The sequence below is a fragment of the Hyperoodon ampullatus genome, assembly GCF_949752795.1.
Source record: "Hyperoodon ampullatus genome assembly, chromosome: 14".
NCBI lineage: Eukaryota > Metazoa > Chordata > Mammalia > Artiodactyla > Ziphiidae > Hyperoodon > Hyperoodon ampullatus.
Window position 1 is genome coordinate 67020860 of NC_136927.1, and position 16875 is coordinate 67037734.

General features: G+C 42.3%; 1 protein-coding gene across 1 annotated transcript in view; it reads left to right on the forward strand.

Annotated features, from left to right (window-relative positions):
• Positions 1-16875, forward strand: part of CTNNBL1 (catenin beta like 1) — a 158965-nt gene that overhangs the window by 44335 nt on the left and 97755 nt on the right. Inside the window, exon 5 of the mRNA XM_079718581.1 lies at positions 9576-9661. Coding sequence (XP_079574707.1) covers positions 9576-9661 — 86 coding nt within the window. The remainder of the gene's footprint in view (positions 1-9575; positions 9662-16875) is intronic.

Here is a 16875-nt window from a genome sequence, read left to right on the forward strand (position 1 = left end):
TGTGAAACAGCTTTAGTGGAAAAGGTTTTTGATATATCTGTGGTTGGGGTTATGGACATTAAAGCAAATTCTCTTCCAATACTTGTTCTGTTTGAATACAGGTTTCCGAAGGTAAAAGACAAATGTAGTTAGTCTGCTTGAGTGATATTCATGGGAAATCTGCTGCTGCTTCATGTTATTTTCATCTTTCTGGTAATCTCTCTCCTGAGAGCATGTCTGACTAGGTTCTTTCCTGCCTGATAATTCTCATAGAAATAAGTCAGTGAATAATCTTAATGCAGGCTTCTTGAAGGGTGATCTTTTAAGCCATTCCTGATAATTCATGGAATGTTAGACAGTATTGAGAATTGCTGTCAGTCCCTAGATTGATGAGTATATTCCCCATACTCATCACTGGGAGGTTCCAGGTTGTATGAGGACCCTAGTCAATTAGCTTGTCTCTGGGTGAGCTTGGTATAGGTCTCATGAATTCATTTGGTAGACATGGCTTTGAATGCTTATCAGGCACTGTGCTAGACCCCCAGGAACCATAGGCTGCACTGATGCTCAAGCAGTATCCGTCAGTAAACATACTGAGTATCTAGCATACAAATAGCCCTATTCAAGGTACGAACTGGTCCTCACAGAGGTAGTAACCAAGAGTTCAAATTGTGACTTCACATTTCAATTCACCTAAGAATGGTAGATTTTTAGAATCCAAACAGACCTTAGAGTTGACTTAGTCCAGGGCCTTATTTGTTTAGTTAGTAACAATCTAAGGTCTAGATGTTGGACCACTAGCTGTTGAGGTTGAGGCTGGCACTCCAGGCCCCTGATTTCCAGTCCAGTGTCATTTCTAATGCACCTTGAGTCCTTTCCCTGTAGGATTTACTACGTCCCTGACAGAGTTGTATAGACACCCATTACCTTGTGTATTAATACAGCAATCACCTATTTTGTTTCTGGAAACACAATTCTTATTCTTTTTTTAATTCTTGCTAACTCAAAATAATAGTGGCAGCTTTCTGAAGATGCTGACACTTTGCTGATTCACCAGCCTGGTTCCTGCTGGGGAGAAGACTGACACAAGAAGTGTGCTCGACATCGGGATGTTTGGGAAAGACAACGGCACAGATGTTCCAAGTTGTTACGTTCTGGTCTTTAAGAAGGGAAAAAAACAAGTTCCCCCTATAATAACTTTGACAGACTGCCATTTCCCTCCTGTTTTCTGAGAGCTAAACTGTTTTTTCCCCTTCTTGTCTGCTAACCTTCACCCTGCTGCCCTAATGATATTTTTTTTAATCTAATTTTTTAATTATGCCCTACATCAAGTTTAAAGTGCATTTGAAATTTTTTAAATGACCTCATTTTAATTAGATGCAGCGATTAGGGTAAATGTCATCCTCCTCAAAGTACCGTTTTTCTTGAAAGTGGTTTCAAGAAAGGGTAGGCCCTCTTGACTTGCATCTAACATATCCTCTATCAGTTGGAATGTTGATCTCCCAGTAGCATTGCACTCTGCTTCTTGTCGTATCTGTGATCTGTAATGGAAATTTTTCTTCGGGAAACGGTTGTTAACAATTTACTGTTGTACAGCTGTAACTGCCCGAAACACCTTACCATGAATAAACAATTTCGTGGCAGTCAGGACTTAAATTTTTCATCTTTTTAACTCTTCATTTATCAACCAAGACCATACATGGCTGGTTATGGTCCCAGCAAGCACAGGTCATCTTCGCTTTGTCCTTCTCTGAGAAAACATAAACTATAGGGACTTTAATTGGATCAGAGGCTGGTTTGTTGTAACCTTAAGAGGCAGAGGATGTGAGAAAACAGCTTGTGCCTCGTCCTTTCAACCGTGAGAAGCAGCTTCAGAGTTTATTCTGGCGCTCTGCATCACTGCTGCTGGTGAGGGCTTGTCAGCGCTTCTGTGCCTCATCTCCCCCCTTGAGAGGCTGGAGCTCAGCCATCAGTTGGCTGTGGAGAGGAATTCTGGTCCGTGAAGAGCACCTCTGGGGGTGAGGGGCAGAGAGGGAGGGGCACACCCCTCACATGGATTGAAGAGCCACTCTGAATGCATTAGGAGGGAACACAAGGTGGGATTCAACAGCTGCTGCCTTTTAGAAATACTGCTTTTTAAAACAATTTTTCCTTTAAAATAAATCATTTAAACATGTTCAGAGCCCTTTTTTGTGACCCTTTTGGAGTGTTTCTACAGAAAAATAAAATCAAAGGTACATTTAAAGGTATTTTATTATTTATTTATTTATTTATTTATTATAAATCAATTTATTTTTATTTTTGGCTGTGTTGTATCTTCGTTGCTGCACACGGACTTTCTCTAGTTGCAGTGAGGGGGGACTACCCTTTGTTGCGGTGCGCGGGCTTCTCATTGCGGTGGCTTCTCTTGTTGCGGAGCACGGGCTCTAGGCACGCAGGCTTCAATAGTTGTGGCACCTGGGCTCAGTAGCTGTGGCTTGCGGGCTCTAGAGCGCAGGCTCAGTAGTTGTGGCGCACAGGCTCAGTTGCTCCATGGCACGCGGTATCTTCCTGGACCAGGGCTCGAACCCTTGTCCCCTGCATTGGCAGGTGGATTCTTAACCACTGCACCACCAGGGAAGCCCTATTTATTTATTTAGGCTACGTTCAGTCTTCATTGCTGCTCATGGGCTTTCTCTAGCTGTGGCGAGCGGGGGCTACTCTTCATTGCAGTGCACGGGCTTCTCATTGCGGTGGCTTCTCTTGTTGCGGAGCACAGGCTCTAGGCATGCAGCCTTCAGTAGTTGTGGCATGAGGGCTCAGTAGTTGTGGCGCATGGGCTTAGTTGCTCCGCGGCATATGGGATCTTCCTGGACCAGGGCTCGAACCCATGTCCCCTACATTGGCAGGCGGATTCGTAACCACTGTGCCACCAGGGAAGTCCCTAAAGATATTTTCTTAAGATATTGCTAAACAGTCAGTTCTGTGGCCCAGTTTAAACCAAATTTACTCAGTTTGCCTAAAGGACCAAGGAGGAATAAAACAAGAGGAAGATAGAACCCCAGTTGGTGGCTAATCACCTCTTCTGCTATCACCAAAAGAAAAAAAAAAATTAGGGCAGCAAATCCATAAATATCTTATTTTTATATGTCATTTGCTGTGTTCTCAATTTGAGGGAAGAGTCAGTGGAATCCTTTCTAAAGTCCTTAGGGCAGATCATGGCATTTACCGGGTTCCTCCTTTGTATGATAAGCCCTGTTGGGCTCTATCAGGGAAACAAATAATAACTCTAGTTGAGGACTTCCCTGGTGGCGCAGTGGTTAAGAATCCGCCTGCCAATGCAGGGGACACGGGTTCGAGACCTGGTCCGGGAAGATCCCACATGCTGCGGAGCAACTAAGCCCGTGTGCCACAACTGCTGAGGCTGTGTGCCACAACTACTGAAGCCCATGCACCTAGAGCCCGTGCTCCACAAGGAGAAGCCACCGCAGTGATAAGCCCGCGCACCTCAACGAAGAGTAGCCCCCTCTCACCGCAGCTAGAGAAAAGCCTGGGCGTAGCAACGAAGACCCAATGCAGCCCAAAATAAATAAATCAATTATTAAAAATAAATAAATAACTCTAGTTGATAGCAAAAACACTCACATTACTATGTGTGGTAAGTGCCCTTGGAGCGTTATGCTCAGGAAGTACCATTGGTGTTCTGAGAAAACGTAGGTCATCTCTAGTTTGGCAGTGATTAGGGAATTGGGCATTGGAGATGGGTAAGCTTTTGCTAGATGTGGAGATTAGTGTGCATTTCAAGTTTATTTTCACAATTTCTACCATGGCAATGGAAATTGCCATTCCTCACGTGCTGGAAGCTGATGTGCTCACGTAGTCACTACAAACTTATAGGGATATCAGGTCCATGGCTTTATTTATTTTTAAAATCATGACCACTGCTTCCCAGCTAAGTGCCCTATTCTTTAATAAAAACTATTGAATAATATAAATCAGATTTTTTCAAATCTGCTTTCTTTCCACCCAGTTGTGATTCAGAAAAATGAGGTCTCATTGTACTGTTAACTTAGGGCATCAGTACAGTTGGTTGCATGCTAATATGCAGGAAGGGAGAGATTTGTTTTGTTAATTACAGAGTAGATCATTGGTCCTGATGGGACAGCTCTATTTTGTCTCAAATAGGGAGTGGTCGTTAGCGCTATTCTTTTCTAAATTACTGCTTAGTTTTCTCAAACTCTAGAAAGCCAGGAGAACTTGCAAAGTTGTCCTGTTGGATTTTGTGAAGAATTATTGTGGGAATTGGAAAATAAAGGGCAGACAGGTCTTTTTTAGACCAGCAGGGATCAATTGCACTTGAGCAGTTTGGGTCTATACGACACACCATATTATCCCTGAGAGTGTGTACAATAGTCAGGGGTGCCTTGTGTTCGAGCCCCAGTGCTAATGAGCAGAAATAGGGCTGGGAAGGGTTTGTGCCTCCTAAGGGCTTTCTTCTAATTGGACTGGGAGGGAGTTGGCTGTTGCTCCAGTGCTTTCCTGCAAGCACTGTCTAACAAGACTTTATATGTCAAGCTGTTGTTTTGCTAGGAGCTATTCTTGTCTTGATATTTCTAGAATCAAAATTACACTGAAGGGACTTCCCTGGTGGCGCAGTGGTTAAGAATCCGCCTGCCAATGCGGGGGACACGGGTTCAAGCCCTGGACCGGGAGGATCCCACGTGCTGCGGAGCAACTAAACCCGTGTGCCACAACTACTGAGCCTGCACTCTAGAGCCCGGGAGCCCCAACTGCTGAAGCCCACGCGCTTAGAGCATGTGCTCCTCAACAGGAGAAGCCACCGCAATGAGAAGCCCGCGCACAGCAATGAAGCGTAGCCCCCGCCCACCGCAGCTAGAGAAAGCCTGCATGCAGCAACAAAGACCCAATGAAGCCAAAAATAAATAAATAAATAAATTTTTAAAACAAAATTACACTGAAAAGAATTTACTTCTTTTCCTGATTGGTAGTCTAACTTCCCTGATAATCTGTACTGATAAACCACCCATTTTTTGGAGCCATTTAAGTACGCTCTGAAGTAAGTCAGATTAGGAGAAGAGTGCCAAAATGGCAATCTAGGGAAAGGACCTCTTAATGTGACTTTTGATCTTGTTTATGAGTTTTAGGTGAATTCCATGTCCTTGGAAGGCTAGGGTGGTCGTAGCCTGCTTTGGACATTTCCCCTGTGGCCTAATAGTGCCCACTAACATTTAGTAGGTACTTAATGAATGTTGAATGAGGACATTTTTTTCCCTCATATTATTTTGATTAAGGATTGGGGTAAAATTAAGAATCTAGATTCATTCTAGGTAGTTCTGTGCCATTATTTTAAAAGGAGAAAAAGACCGTTTTGTCTGTTTAGAAATTCATCTGCATTAATTGAGCTATATCTAATCACTCTTCTAATCTAGGAATAAAAGAAAAAAAGGCTTCTAAAAAACCCCAAATTTGTTCCATTAAATCAGTTACATACTGTGAATCTAGACTGGTCATTTTTCTTAAAGAAGCATTTTTGAAAGGACTTTAAAAAAAGCCATCTGCGTAATACATTTTGTTCCTCTTTATCTTTTTTTCTTTTAATAATTTTGTTCCTTATGGTCACATCTCACTGGAGATTAATGAAATTGATGCCCCGTTTCTGTCCCAAGACTCTACATGAGATGAGGCCAAAAAAACAAATATCTAAAGCCAAAATAAAAGCAAACACCCCTCTTTTTCTAAAAGCCATTGTGTTGTGGGCCATTTTGTACCCAGCTGGTCTTTTCTACTTCACCTCTTATTATACTGGCTTATTGCCCCAGTAGTGGACAGGTGCAGAGGGAGTGACTGGGGTGGCCTTTCTACCCGACATGACAAAATAGGCTATCAAGAACTATGTTTTAGTAATTCACAAAGAGACAGGCTCTCTGTTTTCCTATTGCACTTGGATGGGAGAGCCTTTTACCTTGTGAAATGAAATTGTAGCTACAGTGGAAAAACCTATCACCCATGCCCAGAGTCTGCTTGTGAAGAAATGCCGGATGGGTGGCAGACCATGCTGAATTTTCTCATTAAGACTGAGAGTTCATCTGTTTATCTTTAGTTTCACTTTTTATTCCTCTTTCTGGTCTTCAAATGACCTCTATCTTCTGGATCATATTATATTACTCGGGAGTTGATGATTACAATTATGGACTCATTACTGCCTTGCTGAAATGCTATTTGGTGAAAGTTGAGAATTTATGTAAAATCAGTTAGTGGTAGGATTGATGAGTTGTTTACCAGACCTGGTAGCTGGTAAGTGATTTCTTGTTTGACTTCTCAGCTGAGGCAGGAGTGTCGTAGGCAAGGAGATACCTACTGGACCATTATAAGAAATGACTTTTCTTGGTAAAAGTTAGACATTTATTCTGTTCCTATATAAAACGATCACCATTGTCAAATTTTCTTTTCCTTTTTTCCCCCAGGTTTAATGTGACCCATTTGTGAGCATGGTATAAGAATAATCAAAGAAAAATATGATACCTGTCCCATAAGACCTTAGAGGCTGAAAAAGGACTTGATCAATCTGAATTTCTGTGGCATAGCTGAAATATAAAATTAGATCTTCCAACCCATTTTGACCCAGAAAGGGAGGATCATGCTGTTGTTAGCTTAAATTTTAGATTTTAGAGGTTTTAGAAAAAATGAAGGCAGTAGTGAGGGCTTGGCCATTCTGTGGGAAGAATTGACTAACAACAATCTTTATTATAGTGCTTTCTTATTTTCTCAGTACTTGGATTTACTTGCCTTTTGACATACATGATGTCATTTATTCCTTATAGCTACTGGGTGAGATAGGCTGGGCAGAGATCATTATCACCTTTCTACAGATGAGGAAACTAAGCTGTAAGGAAATAAAGGAGCTTGAGCAAGATTCCATAGTATTAACAATTTGGGGACAGTTTGGTTCACTAAAGATAGGAAGCAAAGATAAATATGATATGACCCCTGTCCTCGAGTTTGCTCTGACTCTTCATCTATTGTTCTTTCATATATGCCCCACCTGTCTCTTGAGGCTAATGTTTAATTAATAATCATAGTTATTAAGTACTTAGTGGGGCATGATGTTATTCAGGGGATGTAATGATAGTACTTATTGCATGCCCAATTCACATCCTTGTCCTACAGACATCTGACTCTATGGTGGATGGATGGATGGATGGATAGATGGATGAAATGCCATCATGCATATTAAATAAGCAGGTGGATAAAAAGATTTTTACATCTCATATGTAAGAACTTTTCAAGAGAATAAATATGGGAGCTTCTCAGATGAGAATGAGGAGTTGTTAGCATTTTGTTCTTTTTCCTGGGATTTTAATAATTTATGATGAAGTAAGTGACAGTCCTTTTCTCTGTTATTATAGTAGGGTCAATAGCTAGAATTTACCTGAATCTAGCTGCTTTTAAACCTGGTTTATACTCCCCTGTGCATTAATATGAAGAGTACGGGCAAAGGTATTGTTTTTGGAATCAGGTGGACCTAACATTCTCCCTTACTATTGCAGTGACCTTTAGATAAGTTACTTAACCACTCTGAGCTTTCGCTTTCTTATCTGTAAAATGGGGATCACACTTATAATGCTGCTGTGAGAATTCAGTAGCACAGTGCTTGGCATAATGATAACTTTTTAAAAATGGTAGTTATTATGATGGCATCTACAGCAGTGTTCAGAGAGGGAGAACTACTAATTCCTACTACTCAGAATTTCTAGAGGTTAATTTGGTTAGGCTGTTTTGTTTTGTTTTTTAATTCAAACAATTTACGTATTTTAGTTTACTATACATCATGTTTGATACATGGTCTTTTGTGTCAAGAACTTTCTGGTTACTTTGTTAATAAAGACTGTATACTATATGCATGAAGGAGTTTTATCCAAAGACCTTTAATCTCATTATACACATAGAGTTTCATAGCACACCCAAGTTTTGCGTATATATTACTTTAAAGTGTGAAAGAATAAGACACAGAAAGCTTAATTACTTATTCATGATGGTCAGCTGGTCAGGTATAGATAGATAAAACAAACCTTTGAATAATTTTTCTTTTAGCAAAAGATGCTCATAAAATACCTGTAACATCAGTTGGCAGTTAGCAAGTCCTATCATTCTTGTTAATATGTCCTGTATCTTTCTTTTTATTTTTTCTTTCCAGTTTGCATTGAAACTGCCCTGATTCTGACCCTTGTCATCTCACTTCTGGACTCTTTTGTGTGTGGTAGCTTCGGAACAGGTCTTCCTCCTTCAGGCCTGGCTTTTCCCCATATCCCCCATCTAGCCACCCCCAAACCCAACACTCACAGTGTTTTAGTGCATCCTGCACACAGCTATTATATTGTTCTTTCAATTTATTATTTTCTTCATATGAGTCTAGTTATAATTTTCTCCCCTCCCCGTGTCCCTAATCCTCTTTCTTCTCCTCTTCATATACCTTTGTACATTCTAATCTGTCTATATTCCTGATGTTTTGCTTTCTAGCCTACCTGCCCTCATCTATTTAGTGGCCTGTTTTCTGACCAGTCATCTTCTAGCAAATCTTTCCTTATTTCCCAGTTCAGTTTGCTCCTTTTTCAGGATGTGTGCAGTTCAAGTTGTCTGTATTCCTCATTTGTTACATGTTGGTAATTGCCTGTGGTATGTACTTTTTAAAAATGTCTTTAGTTACCTTAACTTCCTCATTTTATCAATGAGGAAACTGAGGCCCAGAGTGAATAGATTTGCCTTTGTCACTATCACAGTGCTTTACTCATCATAAGCATTCAGTAAATGCTGGTTGACAGAGCAAGTGGTGTGTGTGTGTGTGTGTGTGTGTGTGTGTGTGTGTGTGTATGCATCCAAGGTGAGGGAAGGGAAACTTAGTTTAGTTTGGGCTTCCAGTTTCCAAACATAACTCCTTTTTTCTCTCCTTCATGTTTTCTTTCTCCTGTATGTCCCTGTCTCTCTCTTTTTGCCTTGTGTTTAATCATCATTGTTCACCTTCCCTTTATGTCCAAAACAACATGGTATTTAAGAGGAAGGGATGTTGGTGGGGTCTAGCACAGTCCAACGAAAATCCTTCCCTCTACATTTTAAACCTATTTTGTCACGCCCTGATTTCTGAAAACTCCTTGGTGAACACCAGCCATCTTATCTCTGAAGAAATCATTACTGCCTTTGAAGGTGAAGTGTAGAAGATATTTAAGATTATACTGAGTTCCAAGAATTTAAATTATGAGGTAAGGTTAAGGGTGTTGGCCTTTTTCTCACTGGAAAAGTGACCTCCCAAGTGATCTATTTGAAGTTCTGAAATTTATGAAAATGCACTGAACCTATGGAATAAGTTGTCAGGAAGGCAGCATAAGGAAAGGAACTAAGTGAAGCAGTTACCAACATTTATTGAACACCCACTGTGAGTAGAACCTTGTTGAAGAGATGTTAATAAAACTAGAGTGTATCAAAGGTAAATGGTGATGAAGCAATTGACCAGGAAATGGAAGGGAACCAAATATTTTAATAAAATGTCAGTTGGGTTTTCATAGGTATGTGTTACCCTTAACATTTTGCACATGTGTCCATAGCTGTGGTTGATTTGCTTCAGGAATTAACAGACATAGACACCCTCCATGAGAGTGAAGAAGGAGCAGAAGTACTCATTGACGCTCTGGTAAGTTACGTGTCCCTCTGGGGTTTTGCAGGTGTGTGTACGGTGTTGGCATCCTCCCCACCATTGTCTCTCTGAGTGGCACGGGCTGGGTGTCAGGAAGAGCTCTGTGGCAAGGCGGGACTGAATGAGGGGAGTAAGAAAGTAAAGTGCAACCTGTGGGGTACTTTATTCTTTGGAACTGTGTTAGGGCAGGGGTTGTAGAGTCCTAGTATTTATTAAGTATGTCCTGTAGGCAGGCGTTTTCTTGTTTTTTACACTTTATTTAATCCTCACTGTAACCTCTCAGAAGGGTATTACTGCTATTATTCCCATTTATAGCCGTGAAGCTGAGGCTTAGGCAAAACAACCTGCCCGTGGTCACACGGCTGGGATTTGAACCTGTGTTCTCTTTGACTCCACGTTCCTGCTCGCCTGCCCTCACTGTGTTGCTTCTGACCTTTTTACAAAGAGTTTTTGCAGAAGAGAGTTTCTTTTCTTCTCTGGGCTTTATAATCCCAAGCGCTAGTAAAGACAGGTATCATTATTATTTGTTGTACAGATAGGGAATCGGAGAGTGTTTAAAAACAAGAACAAACCTTCTAGCTCATCCAGGTCCAAGTAGCAGCCACTGACTGCAGAAGACAGGGTCAGCTGATTTCTGTGTTCCTTTTTGTGCAGCCTAGGCAAGGCCTCAGAATCTTCTTCAGGTATTATTCCAGGAAGCAGCCAATCCAAAGAATGTATATGTGAGGTGAAGTGATGTAATCTCATCAACTCACTCTAGCCTTGAAGAAGCCCAGGTGCAGAAGTGAAGCCTTCCCCTGCATCACTCTCAGCCAGTCCCTGTAACAGCAAAGATGAGCTTCTGCACGTTGTGATCGCCACTGCAGTCCTGCCCCACAGCACCAGTTTCCCTCTTACCAGGCATGGGAGAGGGCCCCAGGGCCCCACAGCTGGCCAGTGGCAGGAGTGACTCTTCTCCAGCCTCTTAGCCTGATACTGCCTGTGGAGCTCTGTCCACCCACCAAGCTATCTCCCTCCTCAAGTTTCTGTTGATTTTCCATCCTTGCTGTTGTCTTCTGCTGTCTGGTCTTTTCTCTCTGGTTAAGAATGTTAATAAGTACTGGTTTTGATGCAGTTTGCAGAGTTTATCAAAGGTCCATGTAGCCACTTGTATTAGAAGCACCTGGGGTGCTTGTTAGGCTGCTTTCTGGCCCCATCCAAGACCTGCTGAATCAGAATGGCTGGGACGAGGGCCCCAAATGATTCTGAGACCCCACTGCTACACTCCCCACCCCTCCTCACCCTTTCTCTCTTGAGGTTCTTTTTTTTTTTGCGGTACACGGGCCTCTCACTGTTGTGGCCTCTCCCGTTGCGGAGCACAGGCTCCGGACGCACAGGCTCAGCGGCCATGGCTCACGGGCCCAGCCGCTCCGCGGCATGTGGGATCTTCCCGGACCGCGGCACGAACCCGTGTCCCCTGCATCGGCAGGCGGACTCTCAACCACTGCGCCACCAGGGAAGCCCCCTCTCTTGAGGTTCTTGACATGAGAAATTTCCCATGTGCCTTGCTCACAGCTACCATTTGGTGTGAATGAAGGGGCTGTGAACCCACTGGATATGAAGGACTGTCTCTTACAGAGAGCGAGGCTGGAGTCCAGCAGGGCCATTTGTGACTGAGTATGATGAAAACTTCTATGGGCATTTTTCTTTCAAGCTCCTTCCTAGAGCAAACTGCCACTTTTGTAGAATTCAGGACCTTTATTTTTCCTTTGAACCACTGTGCAGACAGAAAACGACGATGTCAGGGTGTCCTTTTGTTTGGAGGAGCATCTGAAGGAAGGCTGTGGCACTTGCTCCTTCTCCATGTCCCCACAGTGTCATTTGTGTAGTCTTACCTTTCAGAGGTTAATTACAGTGGCCCTGAGTGAGCCTTCCTGCCTGGACTCTGGGCTGATTTTAATTAACATCCTTTGCCTGTGTGAATAGAGGAAACAAGACAGGAACAACTAGCTGGTCTGCTGCCTGTAAAACGTACCCAGAAACAGCAATTCACACAAAAGCCCCCTTTGTGTTTTCTGTGTTGCCAAGCCCACCAATGAAAGCTGGATCTTGTAGATTTTATTGTTTTTCTGGGAAGAGACAGTTCATCCTCAGTCTGGGGAGCCATTAGGTAGCTGCTATACAGGGTCTTCTGTTTGTTTTGTTTAGTTTCTTTATTGTTATATTATTTTAAGATTTTGACTCTTACAGCTTTATACTGGTGGGGCTGGTGTGAATCACAAACAGTTGAACATTTCTAGACTCCCATATATTATTTGCTTATCTGCAGCCAGTCAGGAGCCATCAGTAAATATCAGAGAGCAGAACTGATAGGTGGTCTTCATCTGTTTTTTCTCTACCCTTGTGCTGCATTCAGGAAGAAGTTTGATAAGTATTCTCATATTACAAGGGTTGAGTTGTCTTCGTAGTTTTAATTTGGGGCCAATATTGGAGGCCTGGAATTGCATGAGCAGAGGCTAGAGGACATGTAGTAGAATTTATTGTGACATTCAGTTTGCAGTTATTGCCTTGGTCGTTTTCTCATCTGGAAGTCCTAAGCAATAGAATAGCACATTTGTGGGGAGAGAGTGCTGTCCTGGTATTCTCAGGGATCTTTAGGGTGTAAAGTTTGGTTTATATCCACTGCTATTACTTATGCAAAAGGCAAATATTTGTGCTTTGTAACAAGTTGATTTGGTAGCCTGGAAAACAGACTCTTTTCTGAAAAGCGGGAACACAGGGTATTTGCTTTGATGGCAGTTCTTTGGCATGGCATGCCTCTCTGAAGAAGACATTGGACTCCTTGAGAGTCATGATTAGATTATAGTCATTTCCCTACTAGTCCCAAAATTTGCCATGTGCTTGGCAATCCCATGCCTTTGCTCACATCTGCCTTCAGCTTGGCAAGGCTTGCTTCCCCGGGCTATCTGGAATACCCCTCCTCATTCTTTAAAGCCTCACTTAAACCTTATCTCTCCTGAGTTTTTTTCAGACTCATCACTTCAGCAGAATTTGTGTTCCCCTACCACTGTGTATATCCTGGCACTGTTTTTAAGTTTGTCTTCCCTGAGATGTGATCCCGATCAGGGGAGTGGCCAAAGTGGTGGCTTTGTCACTTACCATCTGTGTGACCTTGAGAAAGTTACCTATACTCTCTGTACTCAGTTGATTCTGCTGTAAAATGGGGATAACAGTAGTGCCTATTGCATAGAGCTGAAGTGAGGAATAAATGAGATACTTAGTAGATCTTTAGAACAGTGTCTGGCACAGAGTAAACACCCAATAAGTGTTGGCCACTGTCTTAATAATGGTATAAATGTCTGGGACATATTAAGTACTTAGTAAATGTCAAGTTAAAACGATATATATCACATGCCACACAGTGAAATGTTTATGAATGTTTGTTGACTTCAACCAACATTTTTTTTCATTTCAGCACATGTTCAAAAAACATTTTGAACAAATACCCAAAAACATCTGAAGGGTGTGGACCTAAATGAGACATGGGGGGATAGATGTTTAGTTTAAAAAAAAAAAAAGAGGATGAAATAAGTAATGATGATAATCCAAGGCAGAGCATTAAGAATGACTGTGAGAGATGCAAGCTTCTTTGGAAATGAGGAGGAGAGAGCCATCCCTTCTGATGGGGAAGAACCAGGAGGGGTGGCAGAGCTGTAGGTATTGGCCATGGCCCCTGTAGGGAGTCTTCCATGTGAGGGTGCTTGGAGGGGTCACAGCCAGAGGAGGTGGAAATGTGGCTGGGAGCCACCACTTACTATAGTTTCGCAATGTGGCTTTGATGTGGAGAGCCAGGAGATGGCCCTATACGCATTCTTGCCCTCAATTAACCCTGCTTAAATTTTGAAGCTTGAGCTGGTGGCAATGCATTTGTGCTGCTCAGGTGAGGCTGAAGTTGGCAGGTTTTTGGTTGTTCTAAGGGTACTTATGTAAATTTCTGGATGCTACCACTTTTATCCCTTCCCATGTCTGTTCACGTCCTCACCTTCATCTGTATTTGTTCTCAAGCAGAATTCATTTGGTCATTCATTTCACTAATTGTTTATTGAATGCTTAGTGTGTTCTGGACTCCTAAGAATTGCTTATGTAGCAGTGAGCAAGACTGACAAAGTCTGTTTTTGTGGAGCTCGTATTCTAGTGTCGGGAGAAACAGTAAATAAGTAAACGAGAAAACAGGTAATGACTCCTTGTTACATAGAGAATTAACATAGAATGCTGTCCTGTAGAGCAACTGGAGAATCACATCAAATTAGATAGTCAGGAAAGGCCTGAGTTCTGGGTGATGAGAAGAAGCCAGCCATTCAGAATGACCAAGGGCAAGGAATGAGTTTGACATACTCAAGGAACAAAAACAAGGCCGGTATTGTTGGAGCACAGCTGGGGTGAAGGGAGAGAGCACCGTCAGGGCCAGACCACACTGGGCTTTGTAGGCCTTGTAGTAAGTTCGGGTGGGATTGCCAGTGTGCGGGGCAGTAGTAACATAGTCTGACCTAACATTTTCAAAAGACCACTCTTGGGAGCTGCGTCGATAATGGATTGGAGGGGCAAGAGTGGAAGCTAGAATATATTAGGTTGCAGCAGGCCTAAGTTTTACATTATGACCACATTACTCTGTGTATTTTCAAAACTCATTGCTTGGTCAAGATTCAGTGGGTGGGTGTGTAGGGCAGGGGGAGGGTTTATTATTGTTTTTTAGATATGAAATTTCCAGAATTCATAGTAGGTAGAAAAACTCCAGTCAAACTCTTGAGAAACCTTGTTGGCAGATTGTGCAAGATAGAAAAGGAATCCTTCAAACCCTCTCATCTCCCCTCATCTATCCCTTTTTTATTTCCTCATCTTCTCTTGTATCTACCCTCTCTGGTCAAGTGGAAAAATATCACTGATCATGCCCTTGAACCCTGTCTCAGTAGGGCCTGGTGGAGTATTGTTTCGGAGACCTGGTAACAAGCGGAAAAAGCCAATGACTTATCAGAAAACATCAGGCTTAAGACAGTCATGATTTCCAAGGCCAGGGTTACTCTAGCTGATGCTTTAATCCCTAAGCAGGATTTGGTTTTAGTTTCAGAGTTAGTCACAGGTCCAAAACAGGCAGGAAGGTGGTAGACCCAAGGGTTTAGAGGGACAGAATGCTAATTTGTGCTTCTTACTAGATGATATCTGGAGCTATGCATAATACAAATGTTTTCCTGAGGGTTTTCTCAGCTAAATGTATTTTGACTGCTTTGACCCTCCTGCAGTCAGATAAAATTGCATTTAACCCAGCTAAACATGAAGTTTCACACTTTGCAAGCTTAAAAAGGCTGTCTGTTAGAAGTTAGATTTTTGTAGCAAGAAAAAAAGATTTCCTCCAGCCAGACACCCATTACCAATAACCATTCAGTTCTGGGATTTGAATGTGTTGCTTACTGCCACTGTCCCCACCACTCTCCAGACAGCAGACCATGGGTAACATAACTAAGAATCAAGGAAAGGGGATGGGGGGATAATGCACATAAAGCATCAATAAGCAGTTGAAACCGGTGAGGCAGTTTGCAGAACCGACAAGCAGTGTGATACCGAGCGGAGTTGCAGTGTCCGCTGCTTTAGGATTCAGGGAGATTATAAGTCAATCAGGGTGATTTAGGGAAAAACAAACTGTGATATGGTTCATGTTTTTCCCCCAGATGTTTTTCTGTTTTCTCTCACATACCCAACTTGTCCAATTAATTAAGGAAAATATTGCAGTGGATTTCTTTGGTGAAGCTCTTGCTGGCTGTGAGATTTGAGAGCAAGACTGTGTATCTCCTTGATACAAGGGAGGGAAACAGCTCTTTCTCGTATTTACAGGAGTTCTCAATTCTGGCATCAGTATACCCTCCAATCTGCAACTAGTGTCTTTCATTGCTTCTCACACCAGGGCATAAAGGAGAGCCTAGAAAAATCTGCTTCATTCGTGATTCAGGTATGCCAAATTAGTCAACAACTTCAGCTTTTCCCCCATCCAGATGCTTCCCTTAAGTCTCACCCAGAAAGAGTAAAGAGGCCTTCTTTGAAGATCTGTCCCTCTTGCCATTGTTCCATCCTCAGGCTCAGTTTGAATTGTCCATAGAGTGCCTTATATGCAAGTGTTCAGGAGGCATCAGTGGAATGAGATCATTTCCTTCTCTCTCCTTTCTTTCCTCTCCTTTCTTTTCCCCTCATTGAAGTGACCGGATATGATGGGAAAAAATAGTCTCGGAGTTGGTCACTTCTGCCACAAGCTTTGTGACTTTGACCAGGTTAATTAACCTCTCTGGACCTTTGTTTTTCTCACCTGTAAAAGTTGTGAGGATTACATGAGAGTAAATGGAGCAATGTATATAAAAATATGACTACAGGGCTTCCCTGGTGGCGCAGTGGTTGAGAGTCCGCCTGCCGATGCAGGGGACACGGGTTCGTGCCCCGGTCTGGGAAGATTCCCATGGCCGCTGAGCCTGCGCATCCGGAGCCTGTGCTCCGCAACGGGAGAGGCCACAGCAGTGAGAGGCCCGCGTACCGCAAAAAAAAAACAAAACAAAAAATATGACTACAGTACACAAAGTAAAGTGTTTTGTCAGTTTATTTAAATTTAGCAAAATTACTGAATGTATAGTATTGCACTTGACTTTGAGGAGTGTACCAAGATAAATGAGGGTGCAGTGCCTGCCTTCAAAGAATTTGAGCTTTTCTTAGCCCGTGGGAGATATGAACAGTGCATAATGAGGTATCAGAAGAAGTAAAGAGCTAGATTCAAACTCTCTACTTAATTTTTGAACCAGACCCGGGGTAAAGTATGCCATATAATTTCATTTAATCTTTACAACTTTTTCCCATTTCCTAAGTGAAGAAACTGAGGTGGTGAGAGAGAGGATATACCATGGGTATGCAGCAGATCTTATCTTCCAGTATAGGTTTACTTATTGGCTATGACTTAGAAATATATTACCAGGTAGATAATCACTTCTTGATTATTAGGTGTTTACTTAGTTATCTTCCTTGGTGTGCCTCAGGATTCCCCAAGGCAGTCTCTGTAAGGGCACACATTGTGCCAGAAGGTAGTGTGAAGCGGTGTAAGCATTATTTCACCTAAGAAGGAAGCTTGGTTTTTGCTTCTGCTGGCACTGCTTAGTAGCTGTGTGGTCTTGGCTAAGTCATTAATCTCTTGAATATCATCT